We start from the raw sequence: 27,704 nt of genomic DNA, 5'->3' as shown, positions 1-27,704 counted from the left end.
TTCGGAGGAATTCCTTTTTGTCTTTGAACAGTCATGAAAATAGCACATTTTATGAAAATTAATTTAAATCTGGCATATATTGGTAATATAAAAGCTTGGCATAAAAACAAGCTGTGGCATTTGTATAATTAGCATCACAACCAATGTATCTTACCATACCATCTAATTTTATATATCTAAAAAGCTCTGAAATATAAAGAAGTTGGTGCTGACATCTGTAAATGAAATAAAAAGGTTAAGATTTCTGCATTGTGGACACAAAAATATCATGGTGAAGCCAATCCCCAAACTGCACAGTGTCTAGTACTGTGTAGAAATTTAAGGCATTTTAGGAAAATATAAAAATGAAAGGCCAGGGTGACCTTTGTGCTGTGATAAAGTGCAGAGGTGAAGAGTTTCAACTGCCAGGGTTCAAGTCCCAGCTCTACCACTGACTGAATGTTATACTCCACATCATCCCCAAGCTTTTATCTGTAAAATGGGGGTTGTGGCATTTCCTGCTCTTACGATTGTTTTGAACATGAAAATAGTTAATTCATGCGAAGTGCTTGAAACAGTGTGTGGCTTAGCAGAAGCATCATCCCATTCATTACCATTATCATTACCATTATTCTCTCCCTTTTTAAATAGCTCTGGAACAAAGGGGATGTGGTTCAGTAGGAAGAAATACCACCTTTGGTTTCTTTGCTTCATTTTTCATACAAATCATTCTCTTCAAATTAGCATTTTTTAAAATCTAGTATTTTCCCCCTTGAGATTCTTTTCCTTCCTCTCTTCCATTTCAGACATTAAGTCACTCCTTTATTATCTTACAAAACACTTTGCTCTCTGTTGTATTTTGCAGAAGGGCGAGCTGATTTCCACCAGCAGTGCTAAGTTTTCTGCAGGGGCTGATGGAAGTTTGTATGTGGTGTCACCTGGGGGTGAAGAGAGCGGTGAGTATGTCTGCACCGCCACCAATGCAGCCGGCTACGCCAAGAGGAAAGTGCAGCTGACTGTCTATGGTGAGAGCCCCTGGAGGAATGTTTTTCTTTGACACTGTCTGCTGGCGCCAAAACTCACATTTCTCTCCCAAATCATATTACTAGGGGCTATTCTCCTAAAGTGAACTATGTTTACAAAACGCATTTTTACTGCCAACCAGCATCTCCTTTGCTTCGATTCTGATTTAAAGGCAGAGTAATTGTATAGCCATTCGGAAAAATTTTATGGTGTTTTACCAAGGAGTATGCTTATTGCACCCAACCAGCGTCAGAAACACTCGTTAGTTGAAACTCCTAGCAAAGCCAAACCTCAGCTATGTCTTGGTTAGCACTCTGCCTTGAGGGGTTACTTTTACAGATGGCAGACTCTTTAAAAGGGCATTTCAGCTGACCTCTTCATTATGTTCTGAAAGGAAGAGCTAAAAAGGGAAACTTTCTGGTCATTTTTTTTCCTGCTTTCATTATAATTGTGTTCGTGGAAAGTTTTAGATATGCCCTGAAATTTTGGAATAGGCAGCATCTTTTGTACATTTTTAAAGAATATTAGTAGTCCGCATTTGTACGTTAAATGCTTTCAATGTACTATTTCCTTTCCCAAACGTGTTTATTTTAGTAAGGCCCAGAGTATTTGGAGACCAACGAGGACTGTCCCAGGATAAGCCTGTTGAGATCTCCGTCCTTGCAGGGGAAGAGGTGACACTTCCATGTGAAGTGAAGAGCATACCCCCACCCATCATTACCTGGGCCAAAGAGACCCAGCTCATCTCTCCCTTCTCTCCAAGGTAGGGCATCTGGGATGAATCTTGAGATGCAAAAAACATAATCTCTTGGGGGCAGATGGCTATATCTATTCAGGTTTTTAAATGTTTCAAAAAATAACTTAAATTTGAGATAATTCACACATAAATTCACATCTGAGCCTAAAGAAAATATATATACCTTCTAAATCACTCTTTAGTATTAGAAATGCTAACACCCAGCTTTGACATAATTTCCCACGAGTGCATAGTACATGGTAGCTATTGAAATGGAGCATATTTGTATGTAGATTTGTGTTAGTAGAAGTGCATAGTACACATAGCATCTCGTTAATCCCATAGGAACAGTAAAACACAACGACTACTTTAATATCTAAGGTTTGACTTTCATTAGATGGTTTTGTAAAAATCTTCTTGATTAAACCCTTACAGATTTAAAAGTCCACTGAGATAATAAATTTGATAGGCTAAGTGATGTGCAAAGCAGAATGCCAGAGCCTTTGTGAGTACCACCTTTGTTGTTATGCAAATACAAGTTTAAATTTACCTCCACCATTTAAAATTTGTCTGAAAGGTTTGGCAATTCTTTCAATTGAACCTAGTATTTCTTATTTATAAAATGGAGTTAATACTTACCTGAAAGGATTATATAAGCTAATATACATTCCATACCCCGTTTCCAGTTCTCAGGGAATTACTATTTTAGCAATTACTATTTTAACTCAATATCATGTGAGAAGTAACTGGTGGAATGAGAATTATAGTCTCTGGCTATGTCTGTTAGACTTACTGATGTATAGTTATGAAGCTATATATATATTCATTATACTGTAGTTTCCCTACCACTGGTGAGGGTGAAAAAGATAATTAAGAACTACTTTCCATAAGCTTACTATTTCTTTGAAAAATATTTGCTTTGGATATTTTTGCATGACAGAAATATCATATTATGGATACAGTTGAAGTTTCATTGTTTTCCTCCCCAATTCCTTTTCTCCCTCCCCAGGGGCAAATACTGCTACAGACTTCATTTGCATCCTATGCATCCATTCTTAGACAGTATAGAATTTGTTTTCTGTGTTTTTAATTTTGTTTTGTGTGTCTGTTTTCAATTTGCCATGTAACATATATTTTTATTTCTACTGCTTGCTTTATTAAGTGAACATTTTTATACGCATAGAATTAGTTTATTCATTTTTAACTACCGTATGCACATTCTACATTTTGTTTACACATTTCCCAATGTATGGACATTCAGGGTTTTGTTTGTTTCTGTTTGGTTTGGTTTTGGTTTTGTTTTTTTGGTTGTACAAATGAGGCTTTTTAGTGAATATCTTTACGTATGTCTCTTTGTATACACAGGAGCAGTTCTAGGAGCAGTACCTAGAACTATAGTTTCTGATCATAATTAATTCCTACTTTCAGCTTTGTAGACAGGACTAACTTTCTGATCAAAGAGGCAGTACCGATTTACCTTTCTTCCATTAGAATATAGGTGTACCTATTTCCCCATTATCATCAGTGCATGGTGCTGATAGACTTAACCATTTTTGTTGTTCAGATGGGTGTGAAATGGTGTCTTGCAAATACCATAGTTTTCATGTGACTGACTTCCAGGGAGCCAAGAATGCTTTTACTTGTTTGTTGGTCATTTGTGTCACCTATGACTTGCTTCTTTAAACCTACTGCACAGACTTCTGGTGACTTGTTTGTCTTTTCATGTTGAATATAGAAATTTTGTCTGTATTCTTAATAACAATCCTTTGTTTTATGTGCTGAAAATATCTTCTCTCAGACCACTGCAAGGCTTTTAATGTATGATGTTTGATTGTACAGAATTTTACATTTTTTATGTAGCTCACTGTACTAATCTATTGTTTTTAAGATTTGTACTTATGAAGAATATCAATATGGCCACCAGTGTTTTATTCTAATATTTTAAGTTTGTTTTTCACATTTTGGACTTTAATCCATCTGAATTTTTATGTTGTGTCTAGTATTAGGTAGTGCTCTATTTTTTTTATTTATTTTTCCCATGTGGAGAACCTGTTGCCCAGCATCATTTTTTAATTGTTAGTATAATCAATCCTTTCCTTGCTCTTTATGATATCACCTCTGTTATTGCATGTTACATGTTGGATTCTTCTATATGCTTATTTCTTTGGGGTGGAATTCTGTCCTTAACTATTTATTCATTTTTCTGTCTCAGGGCCAGTAAGTAGAACAACTTTTTTTTCCCTAGGTTTATCAGAAATCTCAATATTAAGCAGGTCTATCTGGCCCTCATCCTCTTAAAGCCATTTCAATACAAATAATGTGATAACATTTTTAAATGTAGATCTGGCTCATTCAACTACATTATAATATATTCAATAAATTTTTGAGAATTACATTATGTACCTTCTTTTGCCTTTATTGTAACACACTAAATTTTTTAACAAAGCATTGCCGAGTAAATAATACAGTATTCAAAATAAGTTCAAAAGTTACTAAAATAGGAAACCCTGGTTGGCTCAGCATTTTAGCACCTGCCTTCCACCCAGGGCATGATCCTGGAGTCCCAGGATCAAGTCCCACATCGGGCTCCCTGCATGGAGCCTGCTTCTCCCTCTGCCTGTGTCTCAGCCTCTCTCTCTCTCTCTCTGTGTCTCTCATGAATAAATAAATAAAATCTTTAAAAAAACTGCTAAAATATATATTTGCTTTGCATAGTCACAACTTAAAGCATAAAGATGTACACTTTTTTGGTAATTTCAGACCATTAGGTTAGATCTAAAAGTAAAATAAAGCTGACTTTATATTTGTAAGAACATCACACAAATACACAATATAATTATGAATATTCCTGACTTTTAAGGTGTATAAAAATAATATAGATGGGAAAATGGTTTCAAAAACTGCTGTAGAGTAGTAATTTCACACTGAAGTGCAGCTGCATTGGGGATATTTAAATTCTCATGTTCTATGGTCTACCATGTGGTTTCTTTCTTTTAGACACACATTCCTCCCTTCTGGTTCAATGAAAATCATTGAGACCCGCATTTCAGATAGTGGGATGTATCTTTGCGTTGCTACAAATATTGCTGGGAACGTGACTCAGTCTGTTAAATTAAATGTCCACGGTGAGTTTTGAAATGAAGGCATACGATATCTGTGTACTGGCCACAAGAAAATCTATCATACCATTTTCTTTCATAGTTCATCTCCAAATTGTATGTAGAGTAATTTGAGAAAAATTTTCTAAAATTGCAGACTTGTAATTTTCTTTCATAAACTCTGGAAAAGTTTATTTGCCATCTATAGACAACTATTCCGCTTTTTTTTCAAATGAACAGTATTAAAATTTTGGCTCTCCGTTTTATTAAATGTCCACAATAACTTATGACATCTATTGATACATTGTAAAAAAATGTGTTTAGACTGATGGCTTTTTGTAGAAGTGAATGTGAGTTCTCAGTGAAGAATTTACTAGTATTTAAATGATCACTTTCAATATTCAAAGAATTCAACTGAAAACATTCTGCTTCCTGGAACTCTTTAAGTTCTTAAAAACTTTCTAGTTAATCTGTTTTATTCCCTCAATTTACCATAGTCTGTACAAATATTTATTTATTCAACATATGCCTAGTGAGTACATACTCTGTCAGGCATTGTGTAGATGCCAGATATTCAAATATCAGAAAAAGATTCCCTCAGTTAGTATTGACCTGATTTCACTCTCAGATCAATCACTGTAAGAGTATCTTATTAACCATGGGATTGAAATCCAATGAGAGTTCTGTTGTTTACTAGCTCTGGGCATGTTATCCAACCTCTATTACCTTTAGTTTTCTTTTTCATAAAATGATGATAAAATAATCCTCTGAAAATTATGAAGTTGTCACAACCTTTAGAATGTATTGGTTAAATATTAAATTTTTTACAAAGAGGAATGGGATGTAAGGTACAGAAATTCTAATTATATCCTTGAGTCATCTTGATTCTCTAGTGTATAATGCATGTATGTGGAAACCAGTAACACTTACCAGTGTTTTGATAAATTATCACATTTAAATTTATAAAGGAAGGTAGATTAAGACAAGTAGTAGAGACTTGATTTTCTTCTCTGAAATTAGCAAAAGTTTTTATGAGAAACTTTTCTTACTGTCTGGCTAAACCTTCTACAAAGAGAACAAAAACTGGGAGTACATGAAGAAAAATGTTTTTTTTCTTTTACTCCCTTATGTTATAGAAATCGTTGCCTTTTAAGAGGATTTTAAACTGTAAATTATTTGTAAATTTTAAAAAAAACCTAACATTTTTAAACACTTACTTTTTCCTCAAGTTTGGCATGAGGGATTTTATATTTATTATTTCCCATAAACCTTGCAGTGTACTGGTATTGAAGAGGTTATTTTGCCTGGATTATCAAGGAAACAGGCCTCAGGAAATTTACTCAATTGCCCTAGATTGTGCATCTAGTAAGTGGCCTGAATCTGGGTCCAAATCGTGAGATTGTTCCACTTTCTCATGCTGCCTCTTGGTAAGGAGTTCTCATTAATAGTGAGAAGAGAAAGGAATTTTAAAAATTGGATTACTAATACTCAGTTGTTTCTAGTTCCTCCAAAGATACAACGTGGCCCTAAACTTATGAAAGTCCAAGTTGGTCAAAGAGTGGACATTCCGTGCACTGCTCAAGGGATGCCTCTTCCTGTAATCACCTGGTTTAAGGGTGGAAGTGCCATGCTGGTGGATGGAGTGCAGCATATTAGCAATTCAGATGGAACATTAAGCATCGACCAAGCCATGCTCTCTGATGCCGGCATATATACATGTGTCGCTACTAACATAGCAGGCAGTGATGAAACGGAAATAACACTGCATGTCCAAGGTGATTTTTGACACAGGAAAATATGTGTGTGGTGGGGGTATATTATATGACCTGCTGGCATAAGCTGTTCTCTGAGTAGGCAGAAAGCAAGCAAATAAATAATAAATGCAGATCATGAGAAGAGTACTATGTAGAAAATTAAAATAGGGTAATGCTCCCAGTGATTGGCTACTTTAAAGATTTTATTTATTTATTTATTTATTTATTTATTTATTTATTTATATGAGGGGAAGTGGGAGCAGGAGTGGGGCAGAGGAAGAGAGAGAATGAGAGAGAGAGAATCCCAAACAGGCTCCATGCTAAGCACAGAGCCCAACATGGAGCTCGATATCATGACTCTGAAATCATGACCTGAACCAAAATAGTAGTCTGATGCTTAACTGGCTCAACCATCCAGGAGCCCCACAGTTGGCTACTTTCGATTGGCAGGTAAAACTTCTCTGAGGAGATGATATTTAGAGTGGTATCTATTGACTAGAAAGAGCTAGCCATGTGGACATTAGGGAGAAGAGCATTCCTGGCACAGAAAATACCAGTGCAAAGGCAAGAAGGAAAGATAAGCAAGTGTACTTACCATAGTACTCAGCACTTCATATCTGCCCCAGCAATTTTAGATGGATGGCTAGGACACTGTTGGAGAACTTATCCAGTTCATTCATTCACTCAGCAAACTTGATTGAGTGCTTATATTATGGGTCAGTGGAAAACATAGACCTTTATAACATAATCTCATAAACAAAAACTGGTTAGTGCGTTCACAAACCATTAGAAGGTCTATATGAGTTTTTAAAGAAAGACAAAACAAAGAAGTCTTTCTTGGGTTGAGACGTGCCAGTTAAGATTTGAAGAATGAACAAAAGTATAGTAAGTGATGCGCAGGAATGCAGTGGGGTGGGGTGGGGTGGGATGGTGAGAGCCTTAGGAGAAGATGTAGAATGTGAAGAAGAGGAAATGTGACATTTTGGATACACTGGCATAAGTCAATCAATAAAGGCAAGCTGGCTGCATTTCAAACTGGGTGTTGAGTGACATGTGGCAAAGCTGGACACACAATCATGGACCAGATTATCCAAGATCTAGGTACTTAGATTAAGGAGTTTAGATTTTATTCTATGTGTAGTGAAAAGATTTGGAGGCATTGTTACCGGGAAATGATGTATTTGGATTTTAAAAGATCACTCTTTGGGGATAGAACGGCTTGACTGGAGAAGGTGAGGGGAAACAGCTGGAGACTATCAAAGTAGCTCAGGCAAAAGATGATGGTAGCTGGACTTGGGGGAAAGAAGGGAATGTACTCAAAAAATAATAGCTCTTTCCTGATGATCTACTCTCGGATTAGGGAGTGAAGGAGATGGAGGACTCATCAATTTGGAGACTCCCAAATTTCTTCATGAAATGGATGGATAATGAGGGTGTTTAGGGAGGTGGGATTCACTGATAGGGTGCACTAAGGAGGAACAGGTGTGAAACTTTATTCTACAGATAAAATGAATACAAATAGTGATTTTCATCAGGGAAATCACACGATGAGATTTATGGTTCAGAGAGAATATTCTGAGGTCTCTGTGTGAATGAATATGAATCCAAAGAGGAACATGTTCGAGAAAAGGGTTCCAGTAAGAAGCCTACTGAAATAGTTCGGGCAAAAGAAGTAAAGGTTTGGGGATCCCTGGGTGGCGCAGCGGTTTGGCGCCTGCCTTTGGCCCAGGGCGCGATCCTGGAGACCCAGGATCAAATCCCACATCAGGCTCCCGGTGCATGGAGCCTGCTTCTCCCTCTGCCTTTGTCTCTGCCTCTCTCTCTCTCTCTTTGTGACTATCATAAATAAATTAAAAAATTAAAAAAAAATTAAAAAAATAAATAAAAAAAAAGAAGTAAAGGTTTGAAACAAGCAGTGACCTTAAGGATAGAGAGGGAGATACAGGTATATGATGAACATATAGCCCTAAGTGATTGGGTGTGGAGGTCAGGAGGAAGGGAGGAAGACATAAGAAAAATGGTGAAGCATTATGTTTTAACAGAATTGTGGAAAAACAGAAAATAATGAATTTTGGAAGGTGGGGACATTTTGACCTTTAAATCCCCAGGTCACATTGAGGTAGAAATAGCTGGCCACTAAAAATATATGTCATACTTAAAAGAAGAATCAGGAAAGATAGCAGTTCACCAGGGTAGCTGATTAATGATGCTGCAAGAGAGTTTGATATTGCTAAAGGAAAAGCCTATGATAATGCATTTATTTTTCTAATAGAACCACCTACATTGGAAGATCTAGAACCTCCATATAACACTCCATTCCAAGAACGGGTGGCTAATCAACGCATTGCATTTCCATGTCCTGCAAAAGGTATGTAATAGTTGGACATTACCATAATGTTATATTCTTCCAGAATTCTCTATTGAACCTAAAACATCATTATAAAAAGACCTACTTGTTAGTCCTTGTTATAAGGATTAGAGGGCATTAATCTAATAGCTCTTTGAATAAGTGTTTTTCCCTCACAGGTATTTTATTTACTTCAATGGAAGAACCTTTTGTTCTTCCAAATTTGCCTTACTATGTTTCCCATGTAGTTCATGCTCCTTCCTGTTGGTTCTTAGTTCATTCTATTTTGATAGAATTTCTCTTTAAAATATGACAGAGCGGGCAGCCCTGGTGGCGCAGCGGTTTAGCGCCGCCTGCAGCCAAGGGCGTGATCCTGGAGACCCTGGATCGAGTCCCACGTCTGGCTCTCTGCGTGGAGCCTGCTTCTCCCTCTGCCTGTGTCTCTGCCTCTCTCTCTCTCTCTGCATCTCTATGAATAAATAAATAAAATCTAAAAAAAATAAAATAAAATATGACAGAGCTATTCAGAAATTTCAGCATTTATCTCATTCAGAAGTATAAATTAGGACCAACTCCCTATTTGTCCTATTTGTCCTGGATGCTGCTCTTCCCAAAACCTCTTTTCTTAGATTTGCTTACTACTGGTAATTCTAAAGCCAGGTTCTAACTTGGCACTCTGAGGCTTATCCAAACCCCTTTACCTCCCTGAATTCCTGGGCTTTCTATCTCAACATGTTTCCTGGCAGGAAACTATTCTTTTCTCTCCTCAGGGGGATGTGAGAGAGGCATTGTCACTGTCACCCTTGCTCTGGATGCCAGAATGTGGTTAAGAACGTCCATAATGAATCAGATGTGTTTATAGCAGTTCTGGCAACGTCCAGGCAGTATTTTTTTTCCATAACCTCCGGGCAGCTGGTACCATCATTGCTCCCACAAATGCCTCTCAGCGTTTGTTCCAGGAAGCAGCTGCAGATGAGAGTCCTCATGGCTGTTCCTGTTTCTGTAGCAAGATTCTGCATCTTTCCAGTAGTTTTCACCAATGATTATTTTCTACCAGCATTACAAGAGAACTTTAACAACCTTTTCATATATCAAAATAATCATCAGTAACAATCCCAATAGCACTGAGGGAGGAGGCATGGCCTGAAGAGGGGACCTTTAAAAGAGTTTAAATTCAGATATTCACAATGAGTAGTCGCTGCCACTGGATCCCTACTGGTAGCACTGTTACCCTTTGCTCTGCATTGGATCCTGGACCCCCATTGGCTCCTGGACTCCGATGCTGGCTTGGAGGACTTCCGTTTCCTGGCTCTTTTGATTTGCCTTTTCCGCCTTGAAAAACCACCCCCTTCCACTTCCCCATTTTCACCTGGGATATAATTTAGGTTCATTTGAAGGAGCTAAATGCCTTTTCCTTGTTTTGTGCAACAAATTTCATCTTGTACATGATGGTTCGACCATTTATAAATTAAAGCTAGCATAAAACTTCTTTTTGCTTGTTCATTTAATTTTTCATGTATTAACTCAACAAATATCACTAAGAAGTCTGATTGAGACACAAAAAGGAGTGAGTGGGATGTGAAGACGTGAAATGATTATAGCTCTTTTTTCTTTGACAGCATAGACAATTACAGTCCATCAGTTCACCTTCTCTTCCTCATCAGTCAGCTTTTTACTGTTAGCACAATGAAATAGGCCAATCTTTTTGTTTATTTTTCTCATAAATAAACCTTTCAGAGTCACTTTTATAAGTCCTTAACTCAACTTGAGTTTAACTTTAATGACACCTTCTTTGCATTCTACCTTCTTTTGTACTTGTCTTGGATTATATACCAATACCAATATTTTTATCATCCCTTAATTTAAGATTATTAATAACGTCATGCAACCACATTAATTTAATATGCTCTCTTTTTATTTTTATAGGTATTAAGTAAATTTTGAAGTACTTAGACTAGTGCCTGACACATCATTTGCTACATAAGTACGTTCTTAATATGGAATTCATCCATTTCCAATATGTGCTTTTGTCTCTATTACATACTTCAAGATGGTTTTATCACTTCTACTCACGAGCACATTACTTCCATTTACTCTTTGGTCATAAGTAAATCTAGGAAACTAGTCCTGCTCTCTGCTTTCCCAATTTTCTTTTCAGTATAAAAAGTCAAGAATTTTTCCTATTGTCCTATGTTTAACATCATGAAATCACTAGATGTGTGGGTAGTAGAAGTTCCTCATCTCTGCTATATGAGGCCTTTTAAAAGTATGAATTATATAAAGGATCACTTCTGCAGTTGTGACTCTATTTGGTTGGGCAATCTTTATGTTTTATTCCTGTGATAGTCCCTTGCTTTTTGTTCTTCATTTATTTTTACCCCCAAACTCTCCCATTTGATTAATATAATTTTTTCCCCACTAATTACCATGAACTCACACAAGAAAATGCCTTGGTTTGCTTACTGTTTTCTGAAAATCTTGGAAAGACAACTTGCTCAACTCTACACTAGAGACCGTAGGTCTCTTAGGACTGATCAGGAATTAGAGGCATTAAATACCATAATCTCTTTGAAATTTCATGCAGGAGGGCAGCCCCGGTGGCGTAGCGGTTTGGCGCCGCCTGCAGCCCAGGGTGTGATCCTGGAGACCCGGGATCGAGTTCCACATCGGGCTCCTTGCATGGAGCCTGCTTCTCCCTCTGCCTGGGTCTCCGCCTCTCTCTCTGTCTGTGTCTCTCATGAATAAATAAATAAAATCTTAAAAAAAAAAAACAAAAACGAAAAAGACATTTCATACAGGAGAAATATCTTGAAAGCAGCATAGTAACTTAGGGTATAAATTATAGTCATAATTTTTTTTATTTCTCCTCAATGTATTTGATATTTAATAATGATTCCTAATTTTATTATAAAATATCACAAACCTCTGATTTTTCATTTAGGTACCCCCAAACCAACCATCAAATGGATATGGAATGGTAGGGAGCTGACAGGCAGAGAGCCTGGTATTTCCATCTTGGAAGATGGCACATTGTTGGTTATTGCGTCTGTTACACCCTATGACAATGGGGAGTACATCTGTGTGGCAGTAAATGAAGCTGGAACAACAGAAAAAAAATATAACCTCAAAGTCCATGGTAAACACAGATAAGATACCAAAACCATATAGTTGAATGTATGACATTTTCTAATTCTTATATATGTAAGTTATTCTCTCAATGTAGTATTATTTAATGTTAATGTGAATGGAGTGCTATCAAACAGGAAGCTGACAATCTGATTGCATTGATTAATCGATTTAAAATTTTGTGTAAATTTTTATTATGACTTTATTCAAAATTCAAGTAGTAGAATCGTCAAAACTCTCATGACTTAAGCTAAGCTATCTACTTATCCTATGACTTTATTCAAAATTCAAGTAGTAGAATCGTCAAAACTCTCATGACTTAAGCTAAGCTATCTACTTATCCTCCCTGAGGGCAAAGGAATTTATTAGTTTGTGTGTGTGTGTGTGTGTGTGTGTGTATTTTCCCAGAGGTATTTATACATAACAAAGAAATATGAATATATATTTTATCCTATTTTTATATATAAAAAGATCCATACAGGAGAACACCGCATCCATTACTCTACACTTTGTCTATTTTACTAAACTAACTATCTTGGGGATTATTCATTATTCCTAACTCTTATTTATACCTGTTTAGCATCCCACTGTATGGCTATGCCATGATTGCCTTAACCTTCATCTATTAATGATGAACATTTGTGTTACCAATTACTTGTTATTATAAGTAACACCTTAATGAAATACTTGTACATTTGTCATTTTGCATCAGTCACAGGTTATGTTCATTTTAAAATTTCATAGATAATGGCTTCCATAGACACTGGGCATATGCACTTCCATCAGCAAAGCAGTGAGTCCCACATGACTTAATTAAGACTGTAGCAGTTTACATTTTGAGTTATATGTGGAATAACTAGTTTCTCCCTTAACTTTATCTTAAGTTTTATCATCACTTCAAAACTCTGATCATTAAAGTAAAACTTTAATAAGAGTTATTTATAAATATATTGGTCAAGATCTTCCTCTTAATGTTAAGGAATGTGCTTAAGTATGACCAGCCTTTTTGGTTATCACATATCTCAGAAGTTGCTTTCTAAAGGCCTATGTACAGAAACTTCATATCAAATTATCTAGCCATGACTCTTCTCTTTTTGCAGTTCCTCCAGTAATTAAAGATAAAGAACACATAACAAACGTATCTGTGTTGATCAATCAACTGACCAATCTCTTCTGTGAAGTTGAAGGTACTCCTTCTCCCATCATCATGTGGTACAAAGATGATGTCCAGGTAAGTAAAAGCATCAGAATATGCATAATTCCTTGCCTCTGCCTCTGGAATAAATCACTCAGGACTTTCTTCTTAATAATGATAGAAAACTTCTATGTCAATTCCTAAGTATGCATTTGTATTAGGATTGGAAATAACTGACCATTTTGTTGAAGGTGAGTGAAAGCAGCACCATTCAGATTGTGAACAATGGGAAGATATTAAAGCTCTTCAAAGTCACTCCAGAGGATGTAGGAAGATATTCCTGCAAAGCAGTTAATATTGCAGGCACTTCTCAGAAGTATTTTAACATCGATGTGTTAGGTAAGTGAAACAGACTTTTAAAAACCTACAATTTTGAGATGCATTTCTTTTTTTTTCAAGATTTTATTTATTTATTCATGAGAGACACAGAATGAGAGGCAGAGACACAGGCAGAGGGAGAAGCAGACTCCCTGGGGGGAGCCTGATGCAGGACTTGATCCCAGGACCCCAGGATCATGACCTGAGCCAAAGGCAGATGCTCAACCACTGAGCCACCCAGTTTGTTTAGCAAACCCAGGCGTTCCATGCATTTCTTATAATAGGATGGAGCTGACAGTTAAGAAAGAACAATGAGATAAAAAAACATTGATAAGAGAAATATCATTTGTTTCACTCTTTCATTTTTTTTGTTTTTAATATAGGTTAACCAGAATCATATGCTATAGAATGTTTTAAGTTATTTATTATTTATCATAGAGATGTCTGTGAGTATTTGGTACCGTCTTATATATAAAATAGTAAATTACTACTCTTGTCAATTTCTCCTGTGAAGTGGGCAGGAAATTCTCAGTGAAGTAACTATCCAGGATGAAGCAGAATAAAACTCATTAATGCTCCGGACACCTGAAGCTGCTAGGTTGTAACTTGAACTGGAGAAAGTAGCAAATGCACCTTCCTGAATTCTAACTCTTATCACTAAATCACCTCTGCCCAGATCCTAATTAAGAGAGGAAAATTCTGAGTGCGGGTAGAAGACTTGGGATATAAGACATTTAGAAAATTTTAGTGGTAATCGTAAATTTAAAGTTTTATAATTTTAATTTATGAAATTATATTTGCCAATTAGAGTCTACTTGGTGATAGAATGACTTCCTCCCTTTTCAATATTTTGTTCATCAGAATGGGCATATGTTTCTACGTCTGGGGTGAAAGTAAAGTCTGGGAATGATGCTGCATTCAAACTACCATTTTTAAGCTGCTTCAGCATAAAAATGATCCCTCTCATTAGCCTTCTCAGAGCCTGAAATACTCTTCATTGCCTCTACCAAAATTATTCTTATTATATTTAAGTACAGGCTATCAAAAACTAAATGATCTTTTTCTATCATTAGTTACATTGGTATTATTTCTCTGGGCATTAATTTACTTTGAATCCTGTGTCCTGATGTGTCCCAAATTTTTATTTCCAGCTCAGACGTTGTCTCTGAGCTCTAAGAATATACATCTCATCTTCTCCACAGTGTCTTGATTTGAATGTCTTAGTGGCATATCAAACAAAAGGTCTCAGTGAACATATGTTCTGGTCAACTTTATTGAGCCGATCACAGTGCACCACACCTCTGTCCACCCACTTGCGTCTGCTAGAACCTAGCTCTCATTCTTTCTACCTACCCCCCCCCAACTCCCTAAATGTATCTATATTCTGTCAAGACTATTTCCTAATTCAGGGTTAAACTATCTACCCCTTTCATCTCTAACTGTAACAGTATCATTTGTAAGCCGAATTGATGTAGTAGTCTCTGAACTGCCCCCCTTCACCCACTCCTTGCCACTCAAATCCAGGCTTCATTCCCCAGCCAGCCTGGTCTTAAAACAAAATAGGAGTTGAGCGTCTGCCTTCTGCTCAGGCCTTGAGCCCAGGGTTCAGGATGCAGTCCCACATCAGGATGCTTGCCGGGAGCCTGCTTCTCCCTCTGCCTATGTCTCTGCCTCTCTCTCTGTGTCTCTCATGAATAAATAAATAAAATCTTAAAAAAAAAGAGAAAAGAACAAAATCTGGTCACACCCCTCTTCTACTGAGGGAGCTACTTTGGTGGTTGGTCATTGCTCTGAAGGTAAAGACCACACATCTTAACATGATATTAACGGAGAGGATTTCAAAGTCAGGGAAGTGCACAGGAATTTCTCAATGTTTTGATAATTCTGAGAATAAAAACTAGCATAGTCATTTTCATATTTTTCCTATCTGACAGCATAGGTACCATAGAGGCCCTTTAAAATAAACAAGGGTAATATACTTCGAGTAGCACTATGTTGTAGTATGTAGAATTTGAACATTGTAAAATTAATATTGATGATATCATTTGTTATCTAAAATGTGTAACAGTAATAAATTGCATTATATGAGCTTCACCGCTCATCGAAAAACTCCTTTTGCATATAGGTTATGACTCCTCAAAATGAGTTGATTTTTTCAAGTAATTATCCTGCTAGCAAATCTTTAATGAATGTGTTTCTGTATTTAAATTTAATAGTTAGGTGGGTTGACTGATGCAATATGAAAAGGTATTATTGTGTGATATTTTATTTGTAATATTAAATTTTTAGTGAAATACTGTAGAAATCATTAATAATCTGCTTTTTCTCCCCCCACCCTTTGTTAAGTCATCAATTTTCATGATAAAATGTCTTTGTTCAAGTCCCACCCACCATAATAGGTGCCAACTCCCCAAATGAAGTCTCTGTTGTCCTCAACCATGACACTACCCTCGAATGCCAGGTCAAAGGCACCCCCTTCCCTGCTATTCACTGGTTCAAAGATGGAAAGTAAGTACCATTTTTCTATTTGTTGCAAGAGTCCAACGATAGGGAACGGATGTGTAAATTCATGTGGATTTTACTCATAGATATTATTAAATGAACATGAAGGAAAAACAATATTGTTCAAAAAATGGTCTCAAAGTTTTGTAATATCTTTCATTCTAATGAACCATAAAACCTTATAAATGCTGGGAATTTATTTTAGAAACAGAGGAACTCAAATTTAGTGTGCATTAAATATTCGTCCCAAAGGCTATGAATAAAGAATGATAAATGCAAGATTCAAATGCAGAGATAATTTTGCCTTCACATGGAACTGTTTGAATTATGAAAAGATAATTTTTATGACAAGATGAATACTTAAGCTAGTTCTAATAATGTAGAAGAAGGAACAACCACAAAAGAGCAATTAGATATTTCCCAGACTTTAAGTTCAAGGGCTACTGAGGTTTGCCCACACTGCTATGGCTACTTTGATTTGTATTGTTCTGAGAGTTTATTTCTCACAGTATGGTCAAGTATTATTATGGTTTCTGAGAGCAGGTGTCTAAGACTTAAGTAGCAAAAAGTAAAGATTTGCATTGTTTAAAGTATGCAACTATGTATAAATAAAGTATGCAAACTTTATAAACCAATAAAAAAGACAACAGAAAAATGTATGGAGGATATAAACAAGCAATTTAAAAATTTATAATTAAGCAATAGATGTATTAAAAGATGCTCTAGAGAGTGAAATAAGTCAATCAGAGAAAAACAAATACTATATAATTTTATTCATATGTAGAACTTTAGAAACAAAACAGATGAACATAGAGAGAAAAGACAGAGGGAAAGTGTAAAGCTAACTCTTAACTATAGATAACAAACAGGGTTGCGGGAGGGGAGGTGGGGCAGGGACAGAGATGGGTTAAATGGGTGATAGGTATGAGGGAGGACACCTGTTACGATGAGCAATGGGTGTTGTATGTAAGTGATGAATCACTAAATCCTATATATGAAACAAATATTACACTGTAATATACTAACTGGAATTTAAATTACAAGTTGGAAGAAAAAAATGCTCACTTTCAATAATTTGGAGAATATAAACAAAAATAATATGATTTTTGTCTCTCACAGGCCAGATTGGCAAATAAATAAGTAAAGGTTTGAACAATGTGAAGTGTTGGCTAGAGTGTGGGAAATCAGGATGTAGTATTCTGCTGCAGAGAATGTAAATTAGTACTCTCAAGGACAATTTGTTGATATCTATTAAAATTTGAATGGCCGTATGCTGTGATGTAGCAAATACATTTTCAAGATCTAGCAGAGGGAAGTGTTCATGCAGATCCACAGGAGGACTTGTACCATAGTAGGTCGTATTCCCTACAACACTGTGATGGCAGAAAAGTGGAAACTGACTAATACTCAACCTTAGGAAATAGGTGGATAACTTACAGTATAGTCATCTTGTGAAACACTAGGCAGCTATTAAAAAGAGTACAATCAAGTTATAATACCAAAAATATCTCTATAGCTATTGTCAAATGAAAAGAGAAGAAAACAAAGCAATACTATTTACATACAAAAACTAGATTCTTTGGGGAAGACATTTAAGGGTGAAAATGTTTAGAAAGAATATAAACCAAACTTATAATGGTGAAATGTCTAGAGAAGACTCACGTTAGAGGTAAAAAATCAAGAGGACCTTTTCCTATTATAATACTTTTTTGTTTAAATTTTTGTTACTTACATAATTAACAAAAGTTTTAAAATTACTTAAATTTGAGTAACATTATCAAGTGTTCACTTCTTTAAACAGTTAAGATGCATAAACTAAGGTATTTATTCTATTAGCTTTTGAGAACTTCCTACAAAGTGTCATACCAAGAAATAGTGGAGGGTGCTACCATAGACAATTTTTTAAATATTTTATTTAAATTCAATTTGCCAACATATATAAGACAATTAAATGTGCTTCCATTTATTTTTTATTTTTTATTTTTTTTAAATTTTTTTTTTTAATTTTTATTTATTTATGATAGTCACAGAGAGAGAGAGAGAGGCAGAGACATAGGCAGAGGGAGAAGCAGGCTCCATGCACCGGGAGCCTGATGTGGGATTCGATCCTGGGTCTCCAGGATCGCGCCCTGGGCCAAAGGCAGGCGCCAAACCGCTGCGCCACCCAGGGATCCCTGTGCTTCCATTTAATCGTGTAGTATGACTCACAGCTTTTAATAGAGCAGTGCATCTAATTATTTATCATGGCTAAGTCACTGAAAATTTTTAAAAACTGCTTTGAGTCTTCCTGAAAGATCAGTAAGTTTTAAAGGCATGAATATTAGGATATCATAGACTTTAATAACCATGATATTTCAAATATTACATAAAGCTGCAGCCAAAAGCAGCAGCCAATTATGTAAAGTAAGCATTTTATAATAGTTAATAAGTGACTCTACGTAGTAGAGAAAGACATCCTTGACAACTATAGATGAGCTGCTTTTGCCTTAAACATCGTTCAGTATTTATGATTATAAAAGCATTCATATTGGTTACAGTATCTCTTTTTTAGAAAAGTTGGCATGATCATTGCCTTTAGTAAGTGATAACTATTCATTATATTGTGAGTACTCTTTCGGGTATTATAATGATACTGGTTTAAAAGTTTTTTTTTATTTTTTTTATTTTTCATTTATTTATGATAGTCACACACAGAGAGAGAGAGAGGCAGAGACATAGGCAGAGGGAGAAGCAGGCTCCATGCACCGGGAGCCTGACGTGGGATTCGATCCCGGATCTCCAGGATCGCGCCCTGGGCCAAAGGCAGGCGCCAAACCGCTGCACCACCCAGGGATCCCTATAATGATATTGGTTTAAAAATAATATTGCTTCGCCTCAAGCTCCTATAAACTCTTAAGTTTCACTTTACTAAATGATGATAGAAATTTTGGCTACAAAAACAAAAAAAAGAAGAAAAATAAGAAGGAGGAGGGAGACTCAAACAAATAATGACACTATCAGGTTTCTATTAATATTCAACAATTAAGTTTGAAATGAAGGAACTTTTCATCTCAAAGTAATAATTATCTAATTTTCATTTGTAAAGTGCTTTAATAATTCAGTTTTTCTGAATGGAAGTACTAATCACATTGTTGTATTTCTTTTAGATTCATACAGAAAAAAACAACTTTGATTCATATGTTTAACCTCAAATGTCAATGATTTTTCATTATTAATAAGAGAGGAAACCGGAAAATAAAAATGGACTCACAGAATAAAATTTATTTTTTCTAGGCCTTTATTTTTAGAAGATCCTAATATTGAACTTCTAGACAAGGGACAAGTTTTACATTTAAAGAATGCACGAAGAAGTGACAAGGGACGCTACCAGTGTGCTGTGTCCAATGCAGCTGGCAAACAAACCAAGGACATAAGATTGACTGTCTATAGTAAGTTATTTTCTTATGCTTTTTGTTATTACCAGTTCTCACCATAAATTGAAAAGAAGGGAGGATGTCTGGGTGGCTCAGTTGGTTAACCTTATCTGATTCTTGATTTTGGCTCCAATCATGATCTCAGGGTTGTGAGATTGATCCCCTCATTGAGCTCCATGCTGGACATGGAGCCTGCTTGATTCCCTCTCTCCCTCTCCCTCCCCCACTCCCCCACTCCCCCACTCCCCCACTTTTTATTGTGTGTGTGCTTGCTCTAAGAAAAAAAGAAGAAAATTTTAAAGAAGGGTTTAATGTTAACTGTTCATTTATTCAATGCTGGGTAATTTGGAATGCTACTTACTTTAGAAGAGAGAACCTATCTGCTGTGTTTTAGACTAGAACACTGCATCTAGTTTTAATGCATTTTGTCATGAAGTAGGATTTCTTTAAGAGTTCTAGTGATTTTCAGTAAATGTCACTCAAGAGGGCAGGTATTTCCTAAGTGATTAGTATATAATAAAATGTCTCTATCCTTAAAAGAGTTAAAAAAAAAAAAACACCTCTAAAAAGGGTTGAGATGCATGAATTGAAGCCAATGGTAGGCAATTCTTTTTTCATAACATCTTGGCCCTTATTCTGACCCTTGGTGATATTTTAAATGCTTTATGTTTATGTCACTATTCTTTCCCAGCTAAGTCCCCACCACAGTATGTAGTCCTCATTGCACTAAGTCTCAACATCCCCTGAGGAAAGTGAATACTAAAGTCATTTTTTTTTTTTACACTTAGAGTCATAGGAAGGCACACGAACATTATGTTGTGGGCACAAAGAATTACCTGATAGAAAGGAACAGAACTCAATAGACCAGTCATGCTTCTTGTGGTTCTACTTACCACACTAATTTCTGTCTCTTCATAGCATATGACACTCACGAAATGTCTAGATACTTCAGGAATATCATCTCTTTAGAGGATCTTCCCAGGCCAAGCTGTTACCCAGTCACTATTACATTATTCAAGTTTATTTTCTTCATAATACATATCACTGTCTGATAGGTTATTGCCTAATTATGGGCTTGTTTACTCACTTGCTGTTTGTCTCCAAGGAAGCTAAACTTCATAAGAACAGGACCTTGTTTTGCTTGTTCCCTACTTTGATACACAGTAGCTCTCAAGAAATGTTTGCTAAATGAATGAATGGGCTAGTGATATACTGTCCAATATGGTAACCACTAGCCACAGGAGGCCTTTGAGCATTGGAAATGCGGCTAGTCCAAATTGATACAAGCTGTAAGTATGAAATATAGTCCAGATTCGGAAGCCTTAATACGAAAATATAATGTAAGATATCTAATTAGTAATTTTACATTGATTACATCTGAAATATTTTGCATATACTATGCTAAATAAAATATATTATGGGAACTAATCTCTTCTGTTTATTTTCAAATTTTTTAACAGGGCTACTAGCAAAAATTTTGTTATATACATATTTAGCATTATATTTCTATTGGACAGCACTGGTCTAGTCATTAATAAGAACTTGTGCTTCTAAGACAGGCAGATAGGTTGAGATCCAGCTTCTGACACTTACTAGCTTTGTGACTTTGGCCACACTTCCCAAATACCCTCTGATCTTCAGGTTCCTCATCTGTAAATTGGAGACAATAATAGCATCTACTTAATAGTGTTATTGTAAGGATCAAAATCTAGATACCTTACTGGTTTACTTGGCTTATAAGAGTAAGAGTTTAATAAATGTTATTTGTTTTTCATTATTTACCTGGTGGTTGTATTGTCTTAAAAGCTTGATTTCTATTAACCTCACTGGATTTGAAATTTCCCTTTTTTAATGTGAGTACCTATATTAAGTTGGAATAGCTCTCTTGAATCAAAGAGATTTTATTTAATGCATGCTTTTAAATCATTTCTGCCTATAAATAGAAGCCTTGGAAGAATTCAGTCATGAAAAGACTTGCCCTCCAAAAAGAGTAACATTACTGAAAGATTGGCCATGAATCCAAGTTAAACAAAAGTGTTATTGCTACTATTGGCTGCCTACCAGAAGCAGACATTTAAATAATAGGTGCAAATGTTCCCCTAAGCTTTTGAGTAGTCTTCTCCACATTGTTGTATTGTTGCCAAGATCTATGGTGAATATATTTTGGTGATTCAGTAAGACACCTATTTCCATAGGGCTTGAGTTCTTTTATTTCAGATCCTCTTGTTCACTCTGTATGATGTCCTCAGGCACCCAGAAGAGAGGGATCTATAATGATTAAGTTTCCTAGGATTGTCCAAGGTGAAAGGCATTATAACACTGCGAAGTTTTGAGTATTATTATTATTATTATTATTATTATTATTCAGGAAACAATGCATTTACTTCCTAGCAAGCTTGTCTACACTTCCAAGTGGGCAATATTAAGCTTACTTTATTTCACTTATGGAAATGCTTTTATTCCTAAGAATGAATGAAACAGATGCCATATTTGGGCTAGCTGTGAGGAATATTTATGTAGTTTTCAGATGCGAGTGTGTTTCACACCACAGTTGATTCATTGGTTTTCCTTATTTACATACTAACATGAGGACAAAGCAGGTGATGGACTTGAAAAGCAGAAATGCACATTGTGCCTGAATAAGAAAAGACATGAGGACAAAACAAGAGTGAAAAAATAAGAGATGGAGGGGGGCAAAGAGCAAGGAAAAAGATATGAATAAAGGAAGAAAATAAAAAACCTTTGAATATCCTATGGGGAGATTGTGTAAACTGACACCTATTAGTTCTGAGGCAAAGATTTTTAACCTGAGGTCCATGTTTGATTTTAAAAAGTCTGAGAGCCTCCCCAAAGAATACAAAGGTCTTTGAGGGTAGATGTGCAGTGCATTTTAATGTGCAGTGTGTTCATTACCTTTATCTCTAATAGCCTTCCTCAAACAGAAAGTAAGGTTTCAGAGAAATATAGATGAATTAAATTGAAATAGGAAGTGACATTTATTTATTTGGCAAATTTAAGCAGTAGATGGTATGTTGTTCTGATGTCAATTTGAAATGTTCTTTGAGTAATTTTTCTCAATTTCATAAATGCTTATTTTTAAAATAGATCCTTTTCGGTACAAATGATATACCTTTGTATAACAATCATGGAGAAATAGGGGCTTATTTGAACTATATTCTTGCTTTCATTAATGTATCCTCTAACTAATTGGTGGTTGACTTAGGCAATTTCAGCCAGCAGTTTGATATTCATTTGCAGATTAACATGCGACATAAGTAGTCTCAAAACAAAATTAAAATTTTAAATCTGAATAAATTGCTCTTCTTTAAGATTTCAAAATGGTGGCCTGAATTTGTATTAATTGGTTATCTTGGACTTGGTACACTTTTTTTTTTTATTTAAGATTTTATTTATTTATTCGAGAAACAGAGAGAGAGGCAGAGACACAGGCAGAGGGAGAAGCAGACTCCACACAGGAAGCCCGACACAGGACTCGATCCTAGGTCTCCAGGATCACATCCCGGGCTGAAGGTGGTGCTAAACCTCCAAGCCACCCAGGCTGCCCCACTTTTTTTTTTTTTTTTTTTTTTTTTTATAAAAGGCAGAGATAGTAAATATTTTAGATCTTGCAGACCATGACACAAAATCAAAGATATTATGTACTTCTTATATATCAAAGTAGAAATGAATTTCTACTAATTGTCTATTTTTTAAAGATTTATTTACTTATTTATTCATGAGAGACAGAGAGAGAGAGAGGCAGAGACACAGGCAGAGGGAGAAGCAGGCTCCACGCAGGGAGCCCAACGGGACTCGATCCCGGGACTCCAGGATCACGTCCTTGGCTGAAGGCAGATGCTCAACTGCTGAGCCACCCAAGCATCTCTCTACTAATTGTCTATTGATGAAGTTCTACTGATTTTAAAAATTATAAAATTTTTTGTAATACAAGCCTACTAATGAGAAGAACGGAATTCTTGTAGGGGGATAAAGTTTTAATTGATTGATAGTGAAAGTTAGTGATCCCTCTCACCAAAATTGATTGCAAATGTCCATCTGTTAATGCTGATCTATAATGAGATCTTATGTAGTTCATCCTGGAAAATGTCTTTCCATGCACGTAGATACTGTCAAATACCAGAATCAGTTCATGAACATATTATTTTAACTGACCATATTCATTGCTTGGAAGGCATTTATAGAATTTTCTTATAGTGTCTTGATAATTCACTCTTAGCATGCCAAACTGCAGATGAAACAATTCCAATTGAAATTTGGATGGAAGGTCCTCATTCTCAGAGATAACCGAACTTCAAATGTAGAAATTTCCTTTGTATATGTGTCAAAGTCTGACAAACATTGCTGAAACTGAAATTTGAGTTCGGAAAATATATCCACAGAAAATCCACTGGGAATGGAGATCTCAATTTTGTTTGACAGCATTAGAAATTTATAAAACAGCCTGACATTAATTGTGATTCAAACAGAATGACTACCATGGTGTAAGTTTTTCATTTAAGAGCTGTTTTGGTCTGGTAATTTTAGGTTGAACTCATGAAGAAACATTATCAAGTTTATAGCAAAGTAACTTCCAAATTCAACCAATGGTATGCTGTAATAGTGTTTGAGAACAATTCATTCAGAAAAACTCATCTCAACCCTGAACTAAAAAAATTAAACTAATAATTTTACCACCATTAAAGCATTAAATTGCTCTATGGTAGGAAAAGTCTTTATATTCAGTTTCTATTTGTAGCAAAGATTCACAGAACTAATGATGTTTAAGTCCATAAGAGCAAATAAAAAATACCATGGACACTTCTCGTTCAATAACATATGAATATTACAGAGTGCTTGCTAATAAATAATGCAAGGAATATAGACTTTTAAAACCTTACATTTTAATAAGCTTTTTAAATTTGTCTAAGCCTTTTCTTCCCCACACATAGTTTTACCACCATCCCTTGTACTATCTTAGCAGATTCTACTTCAGGTTGTAGTGAATTCATGTTTTCTTTAACTTTTTTTGAAAATATTTTTTGACTGTAGTTGTTCCATGCAGACTATTCTTAGAGACTAATTCTTCAGTTTCTTCAAACTTGGCATTGACTCCTCAAACAAAAAGCAGTATCGGTAACATCTGTTAATTTGTTAGGGGCCAAGAATACTATTGAATACTAGAGAAGTTGCCTTAAAAAAAAGGTAACTATCAGTATTTCTCCCAGTATTCTTTACTCTTCAAGCAATTATTTTCATGGAACGGCTCATAATCTTAAACAAAAATTTAAAATTTCTCTGGACACATTTCTATGACTACTGACTGTAATCATCCCTGATTTTAATTAAATTACTGTTTGCAAATGGATTTTCTTGCTTGGAAAACATAGGAACCACTCAAACTTATTTTTATTATAGTCTCATTTGGACTTTTTATTTTTGTGGAGAAATTCTGAGTCCATTTTACATTTTCTAATTTTTCCAACTATTGTTTTGAATTGGAAGTAATGTGACGAGTGCTTAGTCTAGTAGTGTTGGGGTATATTGTAAACTTTCAGAACAGTTATAGAATTATTACAAAATAAACAATGCTTTGCCATTTAACGTATAACAAAATAATCCACATATTTAAAAATGTGACTTTTTAAAGTATTTTTTCTTTTCTTATTTTTTTCTTTTCTTATTTTGACACAAAAATAAAATAAAAAATAAAAATAAAATAAAATATCATGATATGGTGATATGCATGGCAACTTGAAATGCTGTGAGTTATAATTGTGTCACTTAAATTTATGATGAGTTGAGCATCAGTGAGAAGCAAGGAGAACACATATTTGCTATTTTTTGCAACTACCTAACTCAGTTATTAGAGAGAGAAAGTAACCATAGATAATATGTAAACAAATGAGTGTGACAATAAATCAATATCTCAATAAAACAATATAGACCCTGAAGTTTGAATTTCATATTAATTTTTACATGTCACAAAATATTAGTATTATTTTTTTCCAACCGTTTAAACATGTAAAAGCTGTTCTTGCCTCAACATCTCCATAACTGGCCAATGAACCACAGTTGGCTTCCCTGAGTTATATATTAAACCACTTTATAAGAAAATTATTCCACCACCAAGTTTACTTCACAGTATAGTAGATCTTTCCTTAAATTATGTGTGCCAAAAAAAATGTGTATGTGAATGTTTGTCACTGTAAGCTAGTTCTAAGAATAATTATCAGAAAATATTAAGGTACTTTATTCAGCACCCAGCTCTTATCTTCTAATATTCTTTTCCACTGAAAGGAGCCAGGGCTTTTTGGAGAAATGGTTAATTCTAGGGCTGGGGCAGGGAATATACAAGATGAGCCTGCAGCATGTAGAAGAGCCAGAAAGTAAGAAAGCATTAAAATAATAAAATGACATGGATATGTCAAAGGAACATAGGAACCAAATGAAATAGTTTCCAATGGTCAAAACTGGAACAATTTGAACAACAAATTAAATAATGTAATATTAGATTATAACCCAAAGTATAAAAATAAGTTTCCCTGAGTTCATACTGATATGAATAAATTGTTGAATAAGTGAATACTTTGGGGAGGAGAAACAAAATTACATAGAATAATTCCAAATAAATTATGTAGGTATTCTCTCAAGAAGTAAAATGTGACTCCTCACCCCATATGTCTGGGCTGATAAGAGTGATTCCTTTCTCAAAAAGGGGGAAAGGAGAGCAACTTTACAGTGGAGAAACTAGCAAAAGCTACTGCAACCAGATTATTGAGCTTAATATCATCAGTGATAAGTCATGCTGACAATTTGTACCTTTGATATGATCTGATGAGATGGTTATTTCACCTCTGTGATTGTCCTCCTAAAACAAATAACCCTAGTCCAGCCATAAGAAAAACATTCTATAATAGATTCTCTCCTAAAACAAAAGTTTAAGAAAATAATGTTAAGGCACTCCTAATTCAAGTACATGCCATTTGACTTCTTTTAACTTGTAGCAATTGTAGCACAATCCTGGAATGACCACAGTCAAAAGATGTAGCAGGGATTGAACCACTTGAGTTGTTTTTCCAACAGCAGAGTGTTCATGTGGTGTGAGAGGCTAGGAATGTGGTTGCTGAATTATGGAAGATACACATGTAGCCAATTAGATGAGTAAAGTTGAATGAATGAACTCTTGGCAGCTAAAACAAACAAACAAAAACTCAAAACCCAAGACCAACAACAAGGAAACAAAAACCTGTAAGAAGCAAAAGTTAAAGATTCCACAGCTATTTCCAGTAGCTGGTTCTGAAGGCACTTAGACAGTATTTTGCAGGGAGAGGGCATATCATCTACCACATCTGACATTTTTGTTCCCTTGGCCTGATTTCAAATGTATTCTATCAACTTTAAGTGGGGTTTTATTTTGTTTTGCTTTGTTTGTTAAACATAACTCTCTTAGTTACTGTAATATGATCTATTGGACTTAAATGAACCCCTGAAACTAAAACTGTGACTTTGTTTTTACTGAAATCTGACACCCAAGGGGAAGGTGATAAAGACTGAAAAGACAGGCAACTTATTATCAGTAGATAAATCATAGACTTCCTAATGGTCTTTAATTCATTAAGTGTCTACAGAATTTAAGAGTTTGATGCAGATACTAAAGCTTAGAAGACTTGTTTCTGTTCTGAAATCCTTTATAGTTCCACCTAGTATTAAAGGAGGGAATGTCACCACAGAGATATCGGCATTGATCAACAGCATAATTAAACTGGAATGTGAAACACGAGGACTGCCAATGCCTGCTGTTACTTGGTATAAGGATGGCCAACCAGTCATATCCAGCTCACAAGCACTTTATGTTGATAAAGGACAATTTCTTCATATCCCTCGAGCACAGGTCTCTGATTCAGCAACATATTCATGTCGTGTAACCAATGTTGCTGGAACTGCTGAAAAGTCATTCCAAGTGGATGTCTATGGTAAGGCAAAAATATGTGCTTTAATCATATACCTTTCTATGTTTTTAAATATGCCAACATCTAATTCATTTACTGACATAGCCCTGGAGGTTTGATCATTTTCAAAATGCATGGATATGAAGTGGAAGAGTTGTGCCATGATTTAGAAAAAATATAGAAAAAATATTTTTAAAGCTACAGTTAGCAACAAGTGGTCCATTTATTTGCCCAACCATTTCCCCATGGCACATGAGACGTCTA

At 35.4% G+C, this 27,704-nt stretch overlaps 1 protein-coding gene across 4 annotated transcripts in view; it reads left to right on the top strand.

Moving 5' to 3' along the window:
• HMCN1 (hemicentin 1) overlaps positions 1-27,704 on the top strand; it is a 458,239-nt gene that overhangs the window by 247,471 nt on the left and 183,064 nt on the right. For all 4 annotated transcript variants that reach the window (XM_072830872.1, XM_072830871.1, XM_072830875.1 and 1 more), the window contains 11 exons: positions 845-1,004; positions 1,597-1,765; positions 4,736-4,863; positions 6,339-6,611; positions 8,863-8,958; positions 11,879-12,073; positions 13,164-13,294; positions 13,450-13,597; positions 15,958-16,084; positions 19,352-19,506; positions 27,186-27,464. In XM_072830872.1, coding sequence (XP_072686973.1) covers positions 845-1,004; positions 1,597-1,765; positions 4,736-4,863; positions 6,339-6,611; positions 8,863-8,958; positions 11,879-12,073; positions 13,164-13,294; positions 13,450-13,597; positions 15,958-16,084; positions 19,352-19,506; positions 27,186-27,464 — 1,861 coding nt within the window. The remainder of the gene's footprint in view (positions 1-844; positions 1,005-1,596; positions 1,766-4,735; positions 4,864-6,338; positions 6,612-8,862; positions 8,959-11,878; positions 12,074-13,163; positions 13,295-13,449; positions 13,598-15,957; positions 16,085-19,351; positions 19,507-27,185; positions 27,465-27,704) is intronic.

This window comes from Canis lupus, chromosome 6 (assembly GCF_048164855.1).
Source record: "Canis lupus baileyi chromosome 6, mCanLup2.hap1, whole genome shotgun sequence".
NCBI lineage: Eukaryota > Metazoa > Chordata > Mammalia > Carnivora > Canidae > Canis > Canis lupus.
The sequence above is the reverse complement of the archived record's forward strand: the minus strand, read 5'-3'. Positions and strand labels throughout refer to the sequence as shown.